General features: G+C 37.4%; 1 protein-coding gene across 5 annotated transcripts in view; it reads right to left on the bottom strand.

Moving 5' to 3' along the window:
• FAM126B (family with sequence similarity 126 member B) overlaps positions 1-16,802 on the bottom strand; it is an 88,040-nt gene that overhangs the window by 33,696 nt on the left and 37,542 nt on the right. For 3 of the 5 annotated variants that reach the window (XM_033231976.1, XM_033231978.1, XM_033231977.1), the window contains exons 3-6: positions 14,134-14,214; positions 13,023-13,124; positions 7,263-7,442; positions 1,416-1,496 (exon numbers count right to left, since the gene is read on the bottom strand). In XM_033231976.1, coding sequence (XP_033087867.1) covers positions 1,416-1,496; positions 7,263-7,442; positions 13,023-13,124; positions 14,134-14,184 — 414 coding nt within the window. In that variant the 5' untranslated portion in view covers positions 14,185-14,214. Of the gene's footprint in view, positions 1-1,415; positions 1,497-7,262; positions 7,443-12,257; positions 12,314-13,022; positions 13,125-14,133; positions 14,215-16,802 lie in introns of all 5 variants that reach the window. The other 2 variants (XM_033231979.1, XM_033231980.1) reach the window with 1 other exon arrangement.

The raw sequence follows: 16,802 nt of genomic DNA, 5'->3' as shown, positions 1-16,802 counted from the left end.
AACACAAAACAAAGTCCCAGGGAATTAATTAAGCAAATTAATAGTGCAAAGAGCTATGAGATGGTCAGGATATTGTGTGTTGACAGGAAAATAGAATATAATTTTTAGACTACTAGTAAAGTTTCTCTAAATGTTATCCTCACAACTTAGTGTAGCAACAATAAAGGCCACTGCAGATCAGAAGTTTGATTCGTTAACAGTTTCTTATCGGATTTTACTTAAAGACAGAAAGCAGAAAAAGTTCAGCTCAACAGGCATCATTTACCTACATGATTATCAGTGTTCTCAAATTCTTCAACCAAATAAATATAAGCTAAAAAGTATAATGTACTGAACACCTAGAATGCAGCAATTAGATTCCTTTAAACTGAAATATAAGAGTGTCAACATTCTTTTAAGTAGTTATTTTCCCAGAATAATAAAGAATAACAAAAACAAATCAATCTAAGGTGATTTCTAAGTAGTATAGAAGACTTTAAAAATTAAACAATATTTTTAAGGCTTATGATTTTAAAAATTAAAAACATAAATATTAAAAAATTAATGAATTTTTAAAAAATTCATAAAAGACTAATGAAAGTAAAAAATGATACTTAGAGCCGGATGCGGTGGCTCACGCCTATAATGCCAGCACTTTGGGAGGCCGAGGTGGGCGGATCACAAGGTCAGGTGTTCGAGATAAGCCTGGCCAACACGGTGAAATCCCATCTCTACTAAAAATAAAAAAATTAACGGGCATGGTGGTACGTGTCTACAGTCCCTGCTACTGGGGAGGCTGAGGCAGGACAATCACTTGAACCCAGGAGGCAGAGGTTGCAGTGAGCCAAGACTGCACCACTGCACTTCAGCCTGAAGGACAGTGCAAGAGTTTGTCTTCAAAAAAAAAAAGGTATAGAAGAAAAAAAAAACAAAAAGAACTAGAGAAAATTTTTCATTCTTTTCTGCCTCTCTTGTCACAGTTCAGTCTTCTAATAACAAACATCCACTTTTTTGTTTTTTTTTTTTTTTTGAGAAGGAGTCTCGCTCTGTAACCCAGGCTGGAGTGCAGTGGCACAATCTTGGCTCACTGCAAGCTCCGTCTCCCAGGTTCATGCCATTCTCCCGCCTCAGCCTCCCGAGTAGTTGGGACTACAGGCCCCCGCCACCACGCCCGGCTAATTTTTTGTGTTTTTAGTAGAGACGGGGTTTCACTGTGTTAGCCAGGATGGTCTCAATCTCCTGACCTCGTGATCCTCCCGCCTCAGCCTCCCAAAGTGCTGGGATTACAGGCGTGAGCCACTGCACCCAGCACATCCACTTTTAAGAAGTAAATCAGTAAAGATATTTTAGGAATATTTATCTCTGGTAAGAAACTGATTTTTTGATTTGTTATTCAATATAATTTAAATTAATTCCACCTTTCCAATGTTACTTACTTCATGGTATATTGAAGGCTTGGATAAGGAGGGGATAGTGAAAGACAGAACTTTATTGTTCCCATCTTTATCAGCAATTTCCTATATTAAAAAATAGATAATGAAATAATCACAGATTTATAAGAAATAATAATTACTTTCTTAATTTACAGACTATATGATTGGCAGTAGGAAGATTTCAGAAACAGTAATGGATAAAAATAATACCACCCTAGTTTATATTTTCTAACTTATTAGCAAATTTGTACACTTTGGTAGTAGAGTTATAATCCACAAAATCCACAGAGAGATAGATATTGAGTACAATTCTATACTAAATCAAATATGGCAGCAAAGACATGAGGCAGGCAAACAAATGAATTTGATGTTAAATTTACACACAGGAGGGGAAGATTACAAATGATTAAATCTTTTAGTAAAAACACAGCTATGCTAAACAGATTAAAATGAAAAGTCTTATCCAAGAGATCCACACTTACGAAAACAAGAAAAACACATTAATTTAATACAGAATGAATTTTTTCCAGCTTTACTGAGGTATAATTGACAAATGAACATTATATATTTATGGCATAAAACATGATGTTTTGATATATGTATACACTGTGAAATGATTAAAATAATCAAGCTAATTAACAAACACAACGCCTCAGTTATCCTTTTTTAAAAAAATGGTGAGAACATTTATGAATGAATCTTGAATAAAAGATTCTTTTTTTTTTTGAGACGGAGTCTGGCTCTGTTGCCCAGGCTGGAGTGCAGTGGCCGGATCTCAGCTCACTGCAGGCTCCGCCTCCCGGGTTCACGCCATTCTTCTGCCTCAGCCTCCTGAGTAACTGGGACTACAGGTGCCACCACCACGCCCGACTAATTTTTTGTATTTTTAGTAAAGACAGAGTTTCACCGTGTTGGCCAGGATGGTCTCGATCTCCTGACCTCGTGATCCACCCGTCTCGGCCTCCCAAAGTGCTAGGATTATAGGCGTGAGCCACCGTGCCCGGCGAATAAAAGATTCTTACAATCATTCAGCAATAAACGAATGACCTGAAATAAGCCACAATTAATAATTATTGGGCCAGGTGTGGTGGCTCAGGCCTGTAATCCCATCACTTTGGGAGGCCAAGGCAGTCGGATCGCTTGAGCTCAGGAGTTCGAGACCAGCCTAGGCAACACGGCAAAACCCCGTCTCTACAAAAAAATACAAAAATTAGCTGGGCATGGTATTGCAGGCCTGTAGTCCCAGCTATTCAGGAGGCTGAGGTGGGAGGATCCCTTGAGCCTGGGAGGTGGAGGTTGCAGTGAGCTGAGATCACCCAATGCACTCCAGCATGGGTGACAGCATGACACCCTGTCTCAAAAACAAACAAACAAAAGGATTATTAGTCTAAGTCATTAAAAATAAATTCATATTTAGGTAATTTTTACTAAGCTACAAGAAAGTTCTTGTGATTTTATTAAAAACACTTTCTTTTCATAAAAAAGACAATGGACAATGGTATCCTTCATTTCTCCATCTCTGGCACCTCCAATATTCCTGTTATAAATAAATATGTGTGGCCAGGCGCAGTGGCTCACGCCTGTGATCCCAGCACTTTGGGAGGCAGAGGCGGGCGGATCACCTAAGGTCAGTAGTTCGAGACCAGCCTGGCCAACGTGGTGAAACCCCATCTCTACTAAAAATACAAAAATTAGCCAGGCACAGTGGCAGGCACCTGTAATCCCAGCTACTCAGGAGGCTGAGGCAGGAGAATCGCTTGAACCCGGGAGGCGGAGGTTGCAGTGAGCCGAGATCACGTCATTGCACTCTAGCCTGGGGCACAAGAGTGAGATGTTGTCTCAAAAAAAATATATATATATACACACACACACACACACACACATGCCTACAGACGACAACAATCAGGGGAGTGAAAACTGCAGCAGTCCTTTTCCCCACTGTCTTATTTTTGTCTATTTCCCTTACAACTCATATTAGCATACATCACTGGCATAAAATCCATAGAGAAGACTGCCCTTACTAGACCTACATGGCAGTAGTCAGAGACTGAGTAGATGCATTGCCTAAAAAGAAGAAACATCAGGCTGGGCACAGTGGCTCATGCCTGTAATCCCAGCACTTTGGGAGGCCAAGGCAGGCAGTATCACTTGAGGTCAGGAGTTCGAGACTAGCCTAGCCAACAAAGCAAAACCCAATCTCTACTAAAAATACAAAAATTAGCTGGGCATGGTGGCACATTCCTATAATCCCAGCTACCTGGGAGGCTGAGGCAGGAGAATCACTTGAACCCCAGAGGCAAATGTTGCAGAGAGCTGAGACTGCCACTGCACTTCAGCCTAGGCGACAGCTGAGACTGTGCCACTGTACTCTATTTCAAAAAACAAAGAAGAAACAATAACAGCAGCAATAATCCTCATCACCAAACACAAACCCCAAAGAACTTCTGAATAGGGCTCATTTCTGAGTTTATGATGTCACAGAAGAGTACCAATTACATGTGAATAATGACCATACCTCTAATTATGGTAGGAAAATAGGTATGAAAAGTCCCTTGAGGATATAACTTCTTTGTAGTCAAACCAGGTCCCACCACATTTGGGCCACTGTGCTTCAGAGAAAGTCTATGCTAAGATGAATGAGCCTGATTTAAGTTAGACAAAAATGTTTTAATTTTATTCTTAAATTTCAAATTAAGCCTAATTTGATTTATCTTTGCAGGTATTTGTGAAAAGGATATGCTAAATTTTGTTTAAGGGAAATATAAAACTTCCCCTGGGGCTATTTGAAACAAAGAAGTGCTGGGGAGGGAAAGAAGGAAAAACAGAAAAGAATATATGGACGACTCCCAGTGTGATTAAGAAAAACTGAGAACCACAGAAAAGGAAGAACACAGACATCAAGCGAATTAAAAGGAGTCCAAAGCCTAGGGTTACACTTCTGACATATAACTGAGCATTTTTCTATAGTATACTAATTTTGCATTGTCAAACAGCACCAACAAGTTATGTCAACAATTTGTCCAACATGACACTTTGCAAAATGTTTCATGTGTCTCATTATTGAATTTTATTACACTAAACACATTAATTAAAATGATAGCTTAATGCTAAGCATAGTCTAAAACACCAAGTTCCATCATTAAATCAACAAACATTTACTAAGTATCTGCTGGTAAGCACTATAGGAAACACAGTGGTAAATAAAACAGATTTCCTACTTGAAAAGAAAAAACAATCAGGCAAGTTAGGAAAGTAGAGAATTTTATTCCTATATCAATTTTCATTGTTTTTAAATTTTAATTTTGATGGTAATAATAATGAACATTTATAAACACCTTAGGCAACATAATGAATTCTTCAAGTTGTTTTTAATCCTACTAACAATGTTCTTTTTTACAGACGAGGCAACTGAAGTCAAGATATTAAGTAACTTGTCCCAATTTAAAACAGCCAATAAGTGGCAGAGCATGGTTCTGAACCGAATACAAGTCATTCTAAAGCCCTTGCTCCTTCCTTCAGAATTCTAGCGATGGAAATGTTTGCTAATGATTTTTTAAAGTAACTAATACTTAGAGGAGTGAGCACTGGTACAGAAGAATATTTACCATGAGATTCAATTTTCTTGTACTTTATTACCTTTCAGTTATAAAACTAAACTTTATTTTGTGGAGTGTCTGTTTACAATGTATACTAAATACACAAAATATAAGACTTCAAGGCGCAGAAATTTCAATACCAATGGTCCTTAAATGGACATCATGAGAAAAAAATAGAATAATAATGTTTACGGTACTGAATTCCTTAGAAGAAAAGAGTTTTATAAACAATGTACTATCAAATACATGATATATTATCAAATAACTATTAACAAATTTACAACTTTTATGACAAATAACACTTTGGGTTCTCAATTGCTACCCCACTCAATGACTCCAAGATACATTCATAAAATTCACGATTCTTTATTGATGAGTTCAGGTAACTGCCCAATTTTGTAGAGGCACATGGGAATGGAAATATGATGCTGTGCTATTTTGTTTCCCTGAATTGTGCAAGAAAAGGTGTCTTGTGCTGCCCAAGTCTTCAGAAAAGTGCTACGCAGATGATCCCATGTTCCTAAACTCTCCCTCACCTTTTCACCTTGCTTCCTACAGTCCTTGTAACCTTTCTAGCATAACCTCCTCATCTTGCAGAAGTGATCAAGTCTCAATCTTCGGGTTCTATGTAAAGCCCCTAGTATCTCAGAAGTGTTTATGGTTTCTTTCCTCCCCCTAGTTTCCACTGTGTTCTTACTAAGATTTTAAAAATCCTACCATGCTATAATACTATATGAACTTTTTTCCTGAAACTGATGTCCTCCCCTCAGAGAAACAGAAATCTCATGTCCAGTTGCCTCACTCTTCTCAATTATGTATATAGCCTTTAACATATAAGAAGTGGTGACTAAATTCAATTTATAATTCAAAAGTCTCTCTGCAAACCACCACAAGATTCGTTTTCCCAATATATAATACAATTCTTCTGTTCAAAACCCTCTAATTGCTTTGAAGAGAACCTAAACCTAAACTCTTCACTTTAAAAAGACTCTCCAAAACTGACACAAAATTGTCTTTTCCAGCTTGCATATGTACTCTGTGCTTCAAACAGAATTACTTTCTATTTCCAGGATGTGACCTGACTGTCCTGCCTCTCTGCTTATGTTCAATTGATAGCTGCTTCCTGAAATCTCACCTGCTCCTTATCTCAACGGGCCAAAACTATACCTCTTCATAAGGCCCAGCTTAGATGCCATCGCCTCAATAAAGCCTGCCATGATAACTTCAGCTAACATCTGAGTTTCTCTCTAAAATCCTCTTATTATACAAACCGCATTACTAGTTATGTGTAAACATGTCTTTTCGAACACAGCAGGAGTTTCCTAGAAGTAGGTGCCACACATGTAATTCTCCATATTTTCAGTGTCCAACTCAATGCCATACATCCAAAAACATTTATAAATATTGGTCAAATAAAATAATTTGAAGAAATAAATATTAATAATGCTATCAATTATAGTAGTTTTACATACTTTATAAAATACATTATCAAAAAATGCATTATCAATATTTACCCCTGTACTCAACCTAATTAGTTCAAACAAGTTACATTTATAGACATTTGAATTGTTTTTTGTTTTTTTGAGACGTGGTCTTGCTCTCTTGTCCAGGCTTGAGCACAGTGGCACGATCATGGCTCACTGCAACCTTGACTTCCTGGGCTCCAGAAATCTTCCCATCTCAGCCTCCTGAGTAGCTGGGACTACAGGTATATGCCACCATGCCCAGCTAATTTTTTATAGAGACAAGATTTGGTTAAGCTGCCCAGGCTGGTCTCAAACTCCTGGGCTCAAGTGCTCCTCAGACCCTGACCTCCCAAAGTGCTGGAATTATAGGCATGAGTCACTACATCTGGCCTCAATTTATTTATTTATTATTTTTAATTTTTTTTTGAGACAGAGTCTCACTCCTTTCATCCAGGCTGGAGTGCAGGTACAATCTTGGCTCACTGCAACCTCCAACTCCCCAGTTCCAGAGATTCTCCTGCCTCAGCCTCCCGAGTAGCTGAGATTACAAGAACACACCACCATGTTTGTCTAATTTTTGTATATTTAGTAGAGACAGAGTCTCACCATGTTGGCCAGGCTGGTCTCAAACTCCTGACCTCAAGTGATATGCCTGCCTCGGCCTCCCAAAATGCTGGGATTACAGGAATAAGCCACTGCACCTGGCCGATTTATTTTTCTCTAAACATTCCTTAAGTATTTCAGAGGACCTTACAAAATACTTAAAATTTCTGTCACCTTCAACTTACCAAATTGTATATTCCTAACAGAAGTGCTTCAATGCAACCATTACTCTGTCTGTCTCGGCTAACTGTAAGCCGTAAATAAACCCACATCAATTCTGGCAAGAACTGCAGTGTGAACCTCTTAAGTCGAACCTCTGAGCTACGATAGAGCTCAAACAGCTGATGGCAGACAGGCTCCAGGAGCTAAAAGGAAAATAAAGTACATTGGTCATTTCAATTCTTTTGGTTGTAACTGTTTTTTGTTGTTTTTTTTAAAGGCACCTATATCTGTATAATACTTTTAAAATAGTCTTAATGTTAATTTCTCCACATTTTGAGTTAATTTAACCAAAACCTTTGTGTAAAGAAACCACATATTAAACTGACCAATCCACTAACTGTAAGAAGTATTTTGTGCCCATATATCAATGTACCTTTCAGTATACTGTACTACTAAATTTACTAGATTATTAGTCCTTTAGCCAATGTACTACATTTATATTTAAGAAGAATTTTCCTTTCTATTCTTATCAACTCTTACTATCCTCCATTTCAAAAACTTTCCATTGAAATAAGGTAATTTTGCATAATATTGTTGGGAATAAACTTAAAATCTCAACTGAGACTATGATTTAAACAAATTATATACCACTCTTACTGAAAAATAATATACATAGGAATCTGAAGCATCCTATGTAAATCATTCGTTACTTAAATCTGTGAAAAATATGCTTCTTTGGAGGAAAATGTATGCATTTGTAAGTGTTCTGTGGAATCAGTTTTCATTGTATTGATGTCATTGTCTCTAAGTACTCAGTGTCTTCACTGCAATATGAAATTCATTAAATCATCCACATTCCATGTAAAAAAAAGTTATATACCACTCAGTAGAAGGGATTTTGCAATAAATATTTGCGCATCCAAAATTCTAGCTAATATTTAAAATACATACAAGTGAAGCAAACCATTTTAAAACTGATTTAAATTTTACTTATTGTATTTATGTGAAAGATTTTAAAAAGGAGAAAAGTATCCAGAAATAGCTTTTTCAGTGTTCGATTGGCTAATTTTTCATACGATATCACACAATATTACTTATGAGGAACTTCACGATCTAGAAAACTGAAGAAAATGAACAGTTAAAATAAACTTTCCCACTTTTCCCTAAATATGTACTGCCAATTTAGAATGGGTTTGCTGGAGTAACTGTAGGCTGCACAAAACTGGGCTATGACTTTAAAATTCATATAAAATATTGACAAGAAACCATAAAATAATTTTTAAAGTTTAACACTCTTTAAAAAAAAGAATAATAGTTCAGTAATTTCATGTGCTTTCCTCTATTCTGAATGATTAAAATAATGCATATAACTTTGGAAATCTACTTGAATATAGTTATATACATCTGTAATAATCTAACACTCTACAATAAAAAGTCACTGTCATGATAAAAACTTAACAAATCCATGTCAATTATACAGTTAATCTATTTAGAAGAGTTAGGATTAGCTCTGGAAGAATTCTAAAGTTTAAAAAATTTACATACATACACATCCTAGTCTAGTAAATACTAAGCCCTTTATGTTAAATCACTATCAGAACAGTTTTTAAAATCTTAAAAAATTTTCCAGAGGCTGGGTGTGGAGGTACACATCTGTAGCTCCAGCTATTCACAAGGTTGAAGAGGATGGATAGCTTGAGCCCTGGAGTTTGAGGCTGCATTGAACCATGATAGCATTACTGCACTCCAGCCTGGGTAACAGAGCAAGACTGACACAAAAGTAAAATATTGCAACTCTTCCCTTACATTGAAGTCTGATTATCTGATTGGTCTAATCAGATAACTGGTCAAAAGTCGTTGAAGTTAATGGTGAAATAAGACACTAAATTCAGGTCTTCTGACATCACGTTGATGTTTCCACTCTACCACATTTCTTATATTAGAATGGAGGTATAGATTGTTTAATCACAAACAGTGTATTCCATGTAGTGCCAATAATGAACAAGTAATAAACTTCTGGAAACTGTCAGTTGCTGGCATCTTTCTTAAATACTGAGAGCAATATTCAGTTCTTTGGGAGAAGTAAAAAACTGTTGCTCTCACAAATTTGGTTTACTAAAAATTTATACTCATGTTTCAAACTCAATCTCCTCTTTAGTAAAAAAACTCTCCAAAGATTGCCTTCTCTAAACTTCACGGGCCACGGTACAATTATGATGAATTTCTTCTGTGAAGACCTTAAACTCCTCTTTCTCAGTAGCAACAGGTACACTGGCATGTGGGACACTATAATTTAACTAAGCACAGTGAAGTAATACAGGGTTACCAACATTATTACTCTGTTTTTTTTTTTAAGCGAATGGGGGGTAGATGTTGGCAATCCGGTAACTTTTAATCAGATACTACTACAAAGTAAGACTGTTAAAAATTTGCTGGTCAGGCACAGTAGCTCACGCCTGTAATCCCGGCAATTTGGGAGGCCAAGGCAGGCTGATGGCTCGAGCCCAGGAGTTTCAGACCAGCCTGTGCAATGTGGCAAAACCTCATCTCTACAAAAAATACAAAAATTAGCCAGGTGTGGTGGCACACGCCTGGGTAATCCTAGCTATTTTTGGGGGGCTGAGGCAGAAGAATTGCTTGAGCCCAGGAGGTTCAGGCTATAGTGAGCTGTGTTCAAGTCACTGCACTCCAGCCTGGGTGACAAAGTGAGGCCCTGTCTTAAAAAAAAGAAAAAGAAAAATTGCCAATGCTATCTATGTGTTAAAATCTTTAATTGTGGCCAGGCTCAACAGCTCATGTCTGTAGTCCCAGCACTTTGGGAGGCCAAGGTGGCAGGATCGCTTGAGCCCAGGCGTTCAAGGCTAGCCTTGGTAACAAGTGAGACTCTGTCTTTAGAAAATAAAAAATAAAATTAGCAGGGTGTGGTAGCATGTGCCCGTAGCTAATTGAGAAGCTGAGTTTGGAGGATCACGAGTCCAGGAGTTTGAGGTTACAGTGAGCTATAATACTGTCACTGTACTCCAGCATGGAAGAGAGAGTAAGACCCTGGCTCAGAAAAAAACAAAAAAACAACAAAAAAACTTTAACTTGAAGTGTATGTCTCATAGCACCATGTTCTCAAATTCTTAATATAAATGATTCTGACCTCCCTTAAATGGCACCACCACCCACATCAAAAAGTATTAAAAATCATTATCCTTGGGTTAGAAAAAATCATAACCGACACCTTTCCCAAATTTAGCAAACACTGTTTTGACATGATAATTGCTAGGAGACATGCTATTTGATGAACACACCGAGAGTATTTTGATGGAATAATGAAGATGAAGCCTAACTTGAGTGGGTTAAAGAATGTGAGGTGAAGAAAAGGAGACAAGTAGACAGAGGCTATGAATAAGCAATATTTTATGAAGTTCATCTGTGAATAGGGACAGAGAAATGGGGTAGATAATAGGAGGTAAGCTCAAATAAAGTGTTTAAAAAATAGAATAAGGTTGTTTATCATATTCCACTCATCAGAGAAAGAAAAAAAGATCAGTGATGGAAGAGAGAAGGAATAATTGCAGGACCCGAGTCCTTAAGGTAGCTAGAGAAGATAGGATCCAGGCCTAAGTAGAAGAGATGGCTTTTGATACAACCTGAGATACTTCAACCACTAAACACCAGAAAAGGCAAGAGAGTGCTGTAGAGTAGTAGATTTGAATCAGAAAATATGAAAGTTTCCAAATATTTTTTCTTTTTTTTGAGACGGAGTCTCACTTTGTTGCCAGGCTGGAGTGCAGTGGTGCAATCTCGGCTCACTGCAATCTCCACCTCCCAAGTTCAAGCGATTCTGCTGTCTCAGCCTCCCAAGTAACTGGGACTACAGGCACGCACTACCACACCCAGCTAATTTTTGGTATTTTTAGTAGAGACAGGGTTTCATCACATTGGCCAGGATGGTCTTGATCTCTTGACCTTATGATCCACCCCCACCCCGCCTCCCAAAGTGCTGAGATGACAGGCGTAAGCCACTGCACCAGCAACTATTGTAAGTTCTAATTCATATTAAATATGGCACATGACAATTTTCTAAAATAATTTCTTGTAACCTAGATAGTACATTTGTTTCTTTCAGAATATAACAAAATCAGAATTAAAAGGGACCTCCTTCTATGACTAAAGTCCAGAATTGTTCTGAAATTCTATCGAATTTATCATTCTGTTTTTCTGAAGTCTGAACACATGGTTAGAGCCTTCTAACCTGACAGGAGACAGGAGAGAAACTCAAACCTCCTCTAGCAACTGGCTGATTATAATGAATGCTGGATCTTCAGCTCACATCCCTCGAGTTGTAATTTTTCCATTTCTAGCCATGAGAGCCCCAAAGTCCCACACATTAATATTATGAAATATGACAACAGAAAGTAATGAGAATAGCTTTTTAAATGTAAAAGCTTCCAAAGTATTATACAAAGAAATAGGAAAAGGTTACTTCTTATACACTTCTGAGCCCTAATGAAAATGTCATTTTAGAATCTCATTTTGTACTTCACTGTTCTTCCAATCAATATTATTCTATGTTTGTCATGTACATGATAAAATACTAGATTCTAGAGAAGTTACAAATATAGAATATCTGACCACTGCCCATGAAGAGCTTACAATCTAAAGAGAAAGCATTAAAACAAATACATTTTAATAAGCAAAGCTTAAATGTTAAGATAGCGCAAAACAAGCGGTAGGGAATACACACATTCATTATTCAAACAAAGAATTCTGAAAACTCTTGACCATATGGATATGCATATACGTACATTACGCATACCCAGAGTTATAAAACATTCAGAAATACACTGCAAGAGAAAAAGCAAATGAATCCTGCAATTGCTGCTACAAATAGCAACATATGCAAGTCTAACTGAGAGCCAATCGCAATTTAGGAGACAGGAAAGAAGGAGGTCAATAAGCAAGCTTTTAGTGATAGGACAAAAATGAAGATACACTTTAAGTTAAGCTGCTGGTTAGGAGGGGATTACCTGAACTTCTTCAAACTCACTCCAGTACACAGCAGAGGCACTCTTGGAGGCTGTATCTGGGAAGATAAGAAGCTACTTTCCTGTGTGTTCCTTTCATTTTCATTTTAAGCATACATGAATCCAGTGGTGATAAAACTGTATGTCACACTATTGTGTTAATGGAAAGATAATGTGTGTATTTTGCATAAGTTAACATACAGACTCAATAACTGCACTTTTTCCTTCTGTCACAAGGTTAAATAATACAAAACTCTTATTCTAAGTTTATCGATCTTGACTACTTAGACTAAAAAATGCTTCCTCTGATCCTTTTCAAGCTAAATTGACTAGCAGCATCATTTTGTGTTATCAGTTTGATTTTAGAGTGATTATACCTAGTTATATATTATCAGAAAAATAACTGTAAAAATACTTAAGATAAATAAAGCTGGATCAGTATACAGTTAAAATATGGCTTCCAGAGCAGGAAACATTCCAGAATAGGCAACAGAAAAGTTTCAAATACATAATCCACTGAGATGATGGTCACTAAAATCAACAATCAAAACATACTGCACACTCAACAGGAAAAAATTTGACCAAAACATTTCAAAATATGGAAAGGCAGGGAATAGGGAAAGCCAAAGCAACTATCAGAATGAAAAACAGCAGAAAGAAAATTTTCCAGATTCACAAGGAGAGAAAACTATAAAACTTAAATTTACATGTTTTGGTAAACATATTTCATTTCACTATGTAGAAATTATTTTTCTTGAGCTCTCCTACCTCATTATTCGAATCTTGAATAACTTTATAGAGGGCTGGTACAAGTGTTTTTTTCCGGTGTAAAGTTGCTGCATAACTGGTGATCTGAGTGTCAGGTAATGCCTAAAAGAAACCACCAAAGGAAAACAAAAGTGAACATTTGAGAAGTGAGGAACTTTATTTTACACAAGTAGTTCTTGAACAGATTTATGACAAACTCAAGTAAGAAAAGTAAAAATAATTAATATAAAGAAATAGGCTGGGCACAGTGGCTTATGCCTGGAATCCCAGCAGTTTGGGAGGTCAAGGCGAGCGTATCACTTATGGTCAGGAGTTCAAGACCAGCCTGGCCAACATGGTGAAACCTGTCTCTACTAAAAATACCAAAATTAGCCAGGCGTGATGGTGGGCTCCTGTAATCCCAGCTATTCAGGAGGTTGAGGCAGAAGAATCGCTTGAACCTGGGAGGTGGAGGCTGCAGTGAGCCGAGATAGCGCCACTGCACCCCAGCCTAGGTGACAGAGTGAGACTCCATCTCAAAAAAAAAAAAAAGAAAGAAAGAACCATCAGAGTGCAAACAAATTAAGTTAGGATGTTACAGTATAGAATTCTTCTAACTACTCAACCATAAATACTGATTAGAAATCACACATTATACCAAGATTTCCTGAAATGGGCCATCCTAAATTAATCTCATCTTTTAAAAAATGTAGGATGTTTCAATTCTTGCATTTATGTTTTGCCAAAACATTTATAATTCCACAGTATTCATAAATTACATAGTTTTCCATCAAGACTATTTGACTTTTAATTACAGGATAGAAAAACGTAGGCGCAAATCCGATTTTTGTGCCTTATTAAAGCTTGGTGGATCTTCTCTTTTACTGAATATATTTTAAAATAGGTCTCATCAATCTTAACAACTATTTTCATTTTTACATATCACCTTCTAGCCATTATTCATATTAGTACCATTTTTAAGAACTGCAATTACAGAAGCACGTTATTTTGTATTTTGTCATTTTCACTTCCTACCATATTTTTATACGTTTCTCCATAGAGCACATATTCACTGTTTGAATTACTGACACACAGAATAATATAATACATTCTGATCTCCAATCCAATTTACCTTGAATTCTGATAACCATTCTTCCACCACACAACGGTCAGTTCCCAGCATTTTCTTTTACCTTCTAATCCTCTTTTATCTCTAAAAGAAAAAAGCATTGAAGCTGAGGACAGTAGTACTTATAGAAACAACTAGAAATAAATGATATGTGCCTTTCACCAAGGGAAATTAATCTAGTATACATTTTAGATAAAGTGACTTGTTTTAGTTTGAAGCACAATTAAAAGAAAATTTCCAGAAGTAAGTTCTAGCTGGGCGTGGTGGCTCGCACCTGAATCTCAACACTTTGGGAAGCCGAGGTAGGAGAATCACTTGAGCTCAGAGTTCAAGACCAGCCTGGCAACACAGTGAGACCTTGTCTCCACTAAAAATCAAGAAAATTAGCCAGGTGTGGTGGTGTGCACATCCAGTCCTAGTTACTTGGTATGAAAAGGTCGGAGGATAACTTGACCACAGGAGATAGAGGCTGCAGTGAGCTACAATCATGCCACTGCATTCCAGCCTGGGAGACAGGGCCAGACTCTGCCTCAAAAATAAAGTAAAAGTAAGTTTTATGTTTAATGATATATTTGAAACCTATTATCCTAATGCTTTCATATTTTCTCCAGCAAATTATACTTCAAAGTGGCAAAGATAAGTGTCCTGAGTAAAATCAAGTTGCACATTATCCAGACAAATGCACAGTCTACAGTTTTATCAAATACATAACCAGAATAAGCTACATATCATAAAACGAACCGAGAGAGTATAAATTACAAAGCCAGATAAACCAGAAAACAAAGGTTACATATTCAGCAAACTGATTATAAACATATATGCACCATACAAAATTAGGCCTCTGAAGAAAATAGATCCATAAATCTTCTAAAATGGAGAAATAGCTGGGCACAGTGGCTCATGCCTGTAATCCCAGCACTTTTGGAGGCTGACACAGGACTGAGCTCAAGGGTTCCAGACCAGCCTGGGCAACATGGTGAGACCCCATCTCTACAAAAAATAAAAAAAACACTTAGGTAGAGTGGTGTGCACCTGTAGTCTCAGCTACTCAGGAGACTGAGGCAGGAGGATCCCTTGAGCCCAGGAGGTCAAGGCTACAGTGAGCTATGTTCACGCCACTGCACTCTAGCCTAGGCAATAGAGTGAGACCCTGTCTCAAAAATAAATTAATAAATAAATGAACTGGAAAAATGCCCAAGTAGAAAAAGCAAGCTGTAGGATGTAAACTGTAATTCCATTTAAATGCTAAGGGAGTCACCCCTGGAAGTTTATCAGCACCCAAGTAGGCAGCTGCCGAAAAAGCTAAAAAGGGATTCAGTAAGAATTGATTGATTCATTCCGTAAGTAATTCTTAAGCATTAACTATATGGCAGCCATTATGCTAGGATCTGGAAATAGAATAATAAACAAATCCAGATGTACACCCACTTTAATGAACCACTTATCTAGTGGAGGAGACCAAACATATTTTTGCAAAGAGATGAAGGGTAAGACAGAAAGAAAGAAAGACACACAAAAGTATAAAACAAAGGAGCCAAATATTGACTAAGGAATCAAAAGAGCTTCTCTGAGGTACTGCTTAAGTTGAGATATCCAGGATTCATAGAGTTAAGGGGAGTAGAAAGAGAACATTCTAGGAAGAGGAAACCACTTATACAAAAGGTCCTGTGGCAAGAAAAAGCACAGAAAGTTATAGAATCTAAAAGAAGATCCAAGTGGTTTGGAGTACAGAGCGCAAAGGGCAAGAACTGAGGGTGGACGGGCAGGCATGGTCTGATCGTATAGGAAGTTTGAAGGCCAGGAATGGTGACTCACACCTGCAGTCCTAGCACTTTGGGAGGCTGAGGTGAGAGGATTGCTTGAGGCCAGAAGTTTGAGACCAGCCTGGGAAACACAGAATGAGACTCCCATCTCTACAAAAAAATTTTTAAAAATTACCTGGATTTGCTAACATCATAATGTTAGGATCAGATTCATACATAACAATATTAACCTTAAATGTAAATGGGCTAAATGCCCCAATTAAAAGACAAAGACTGGCAAATTGGATAACAAGTTAAGACCCATAAGTATGCTGTATTCAGGAGACCCATCTCACATGCAAAGACACACATAGGCTCATAGTAAAGGGATGGAGGAAGATCTACCAAGCAAATGGAAATCAAAAAAAAGCAGGGATTGCAACCCTACCTCCTGATAAAACAGACTTTAAACCAACAGAGATCAAAACAGACAAAGAAGGCCATTACATGATGGTAAAGGGATCAATGCAACAAGAAGAGCTAACTATCCTAAATACATAGGCACCCAATATAGGAGCAACCAGATTCATAAAGCAAGTCCTTAGAGACCTACAAAGAGATTTAGACTCCCACACAATAATAATGGGAGACTTTTAACACCCCACTGTCAATATTAGACAGAACAACAAGACAGAAGGTTAACAAGGATATCCAGGACTTGAACTCAGCTCTGCACCAAGCAGACCTAATAAGACATCTACAGAACTCTCCACCCCAAGTCAACAGAATATACATTCTTCTCAGCACCACATTGCACTTATTCCAAAATTGACCACATAGTTGGAAGTAAAGCACTCCCTCCTCAGCAAATGTAAAAGAACACAAATTATAACAAACTACCTCTCAGACCATGGTGCAATCAAACTAAAA

This window comes from Trachypithecus francoisi, unplaced genomic scaffold, assembly GCF_009764315.1.
Source record: "Trachypithecus francoisi isolate TF-2019V2 unplaced genomic scaffold, Tfra_2.0 Lachesis_group13, whole genome shotgun sequence".
Classification (NCBI taxonomy): Eukaryota; Metazoa; Chordata; class Mammalia; order Primates; family Cercopithecidae; genus Trachypithecus; species Trachypithecus francoisi.
Note: the sequence above shows the minus strand (reverse complement) of the source record. Positions and strands in the feature narration are given on the sequence as shown.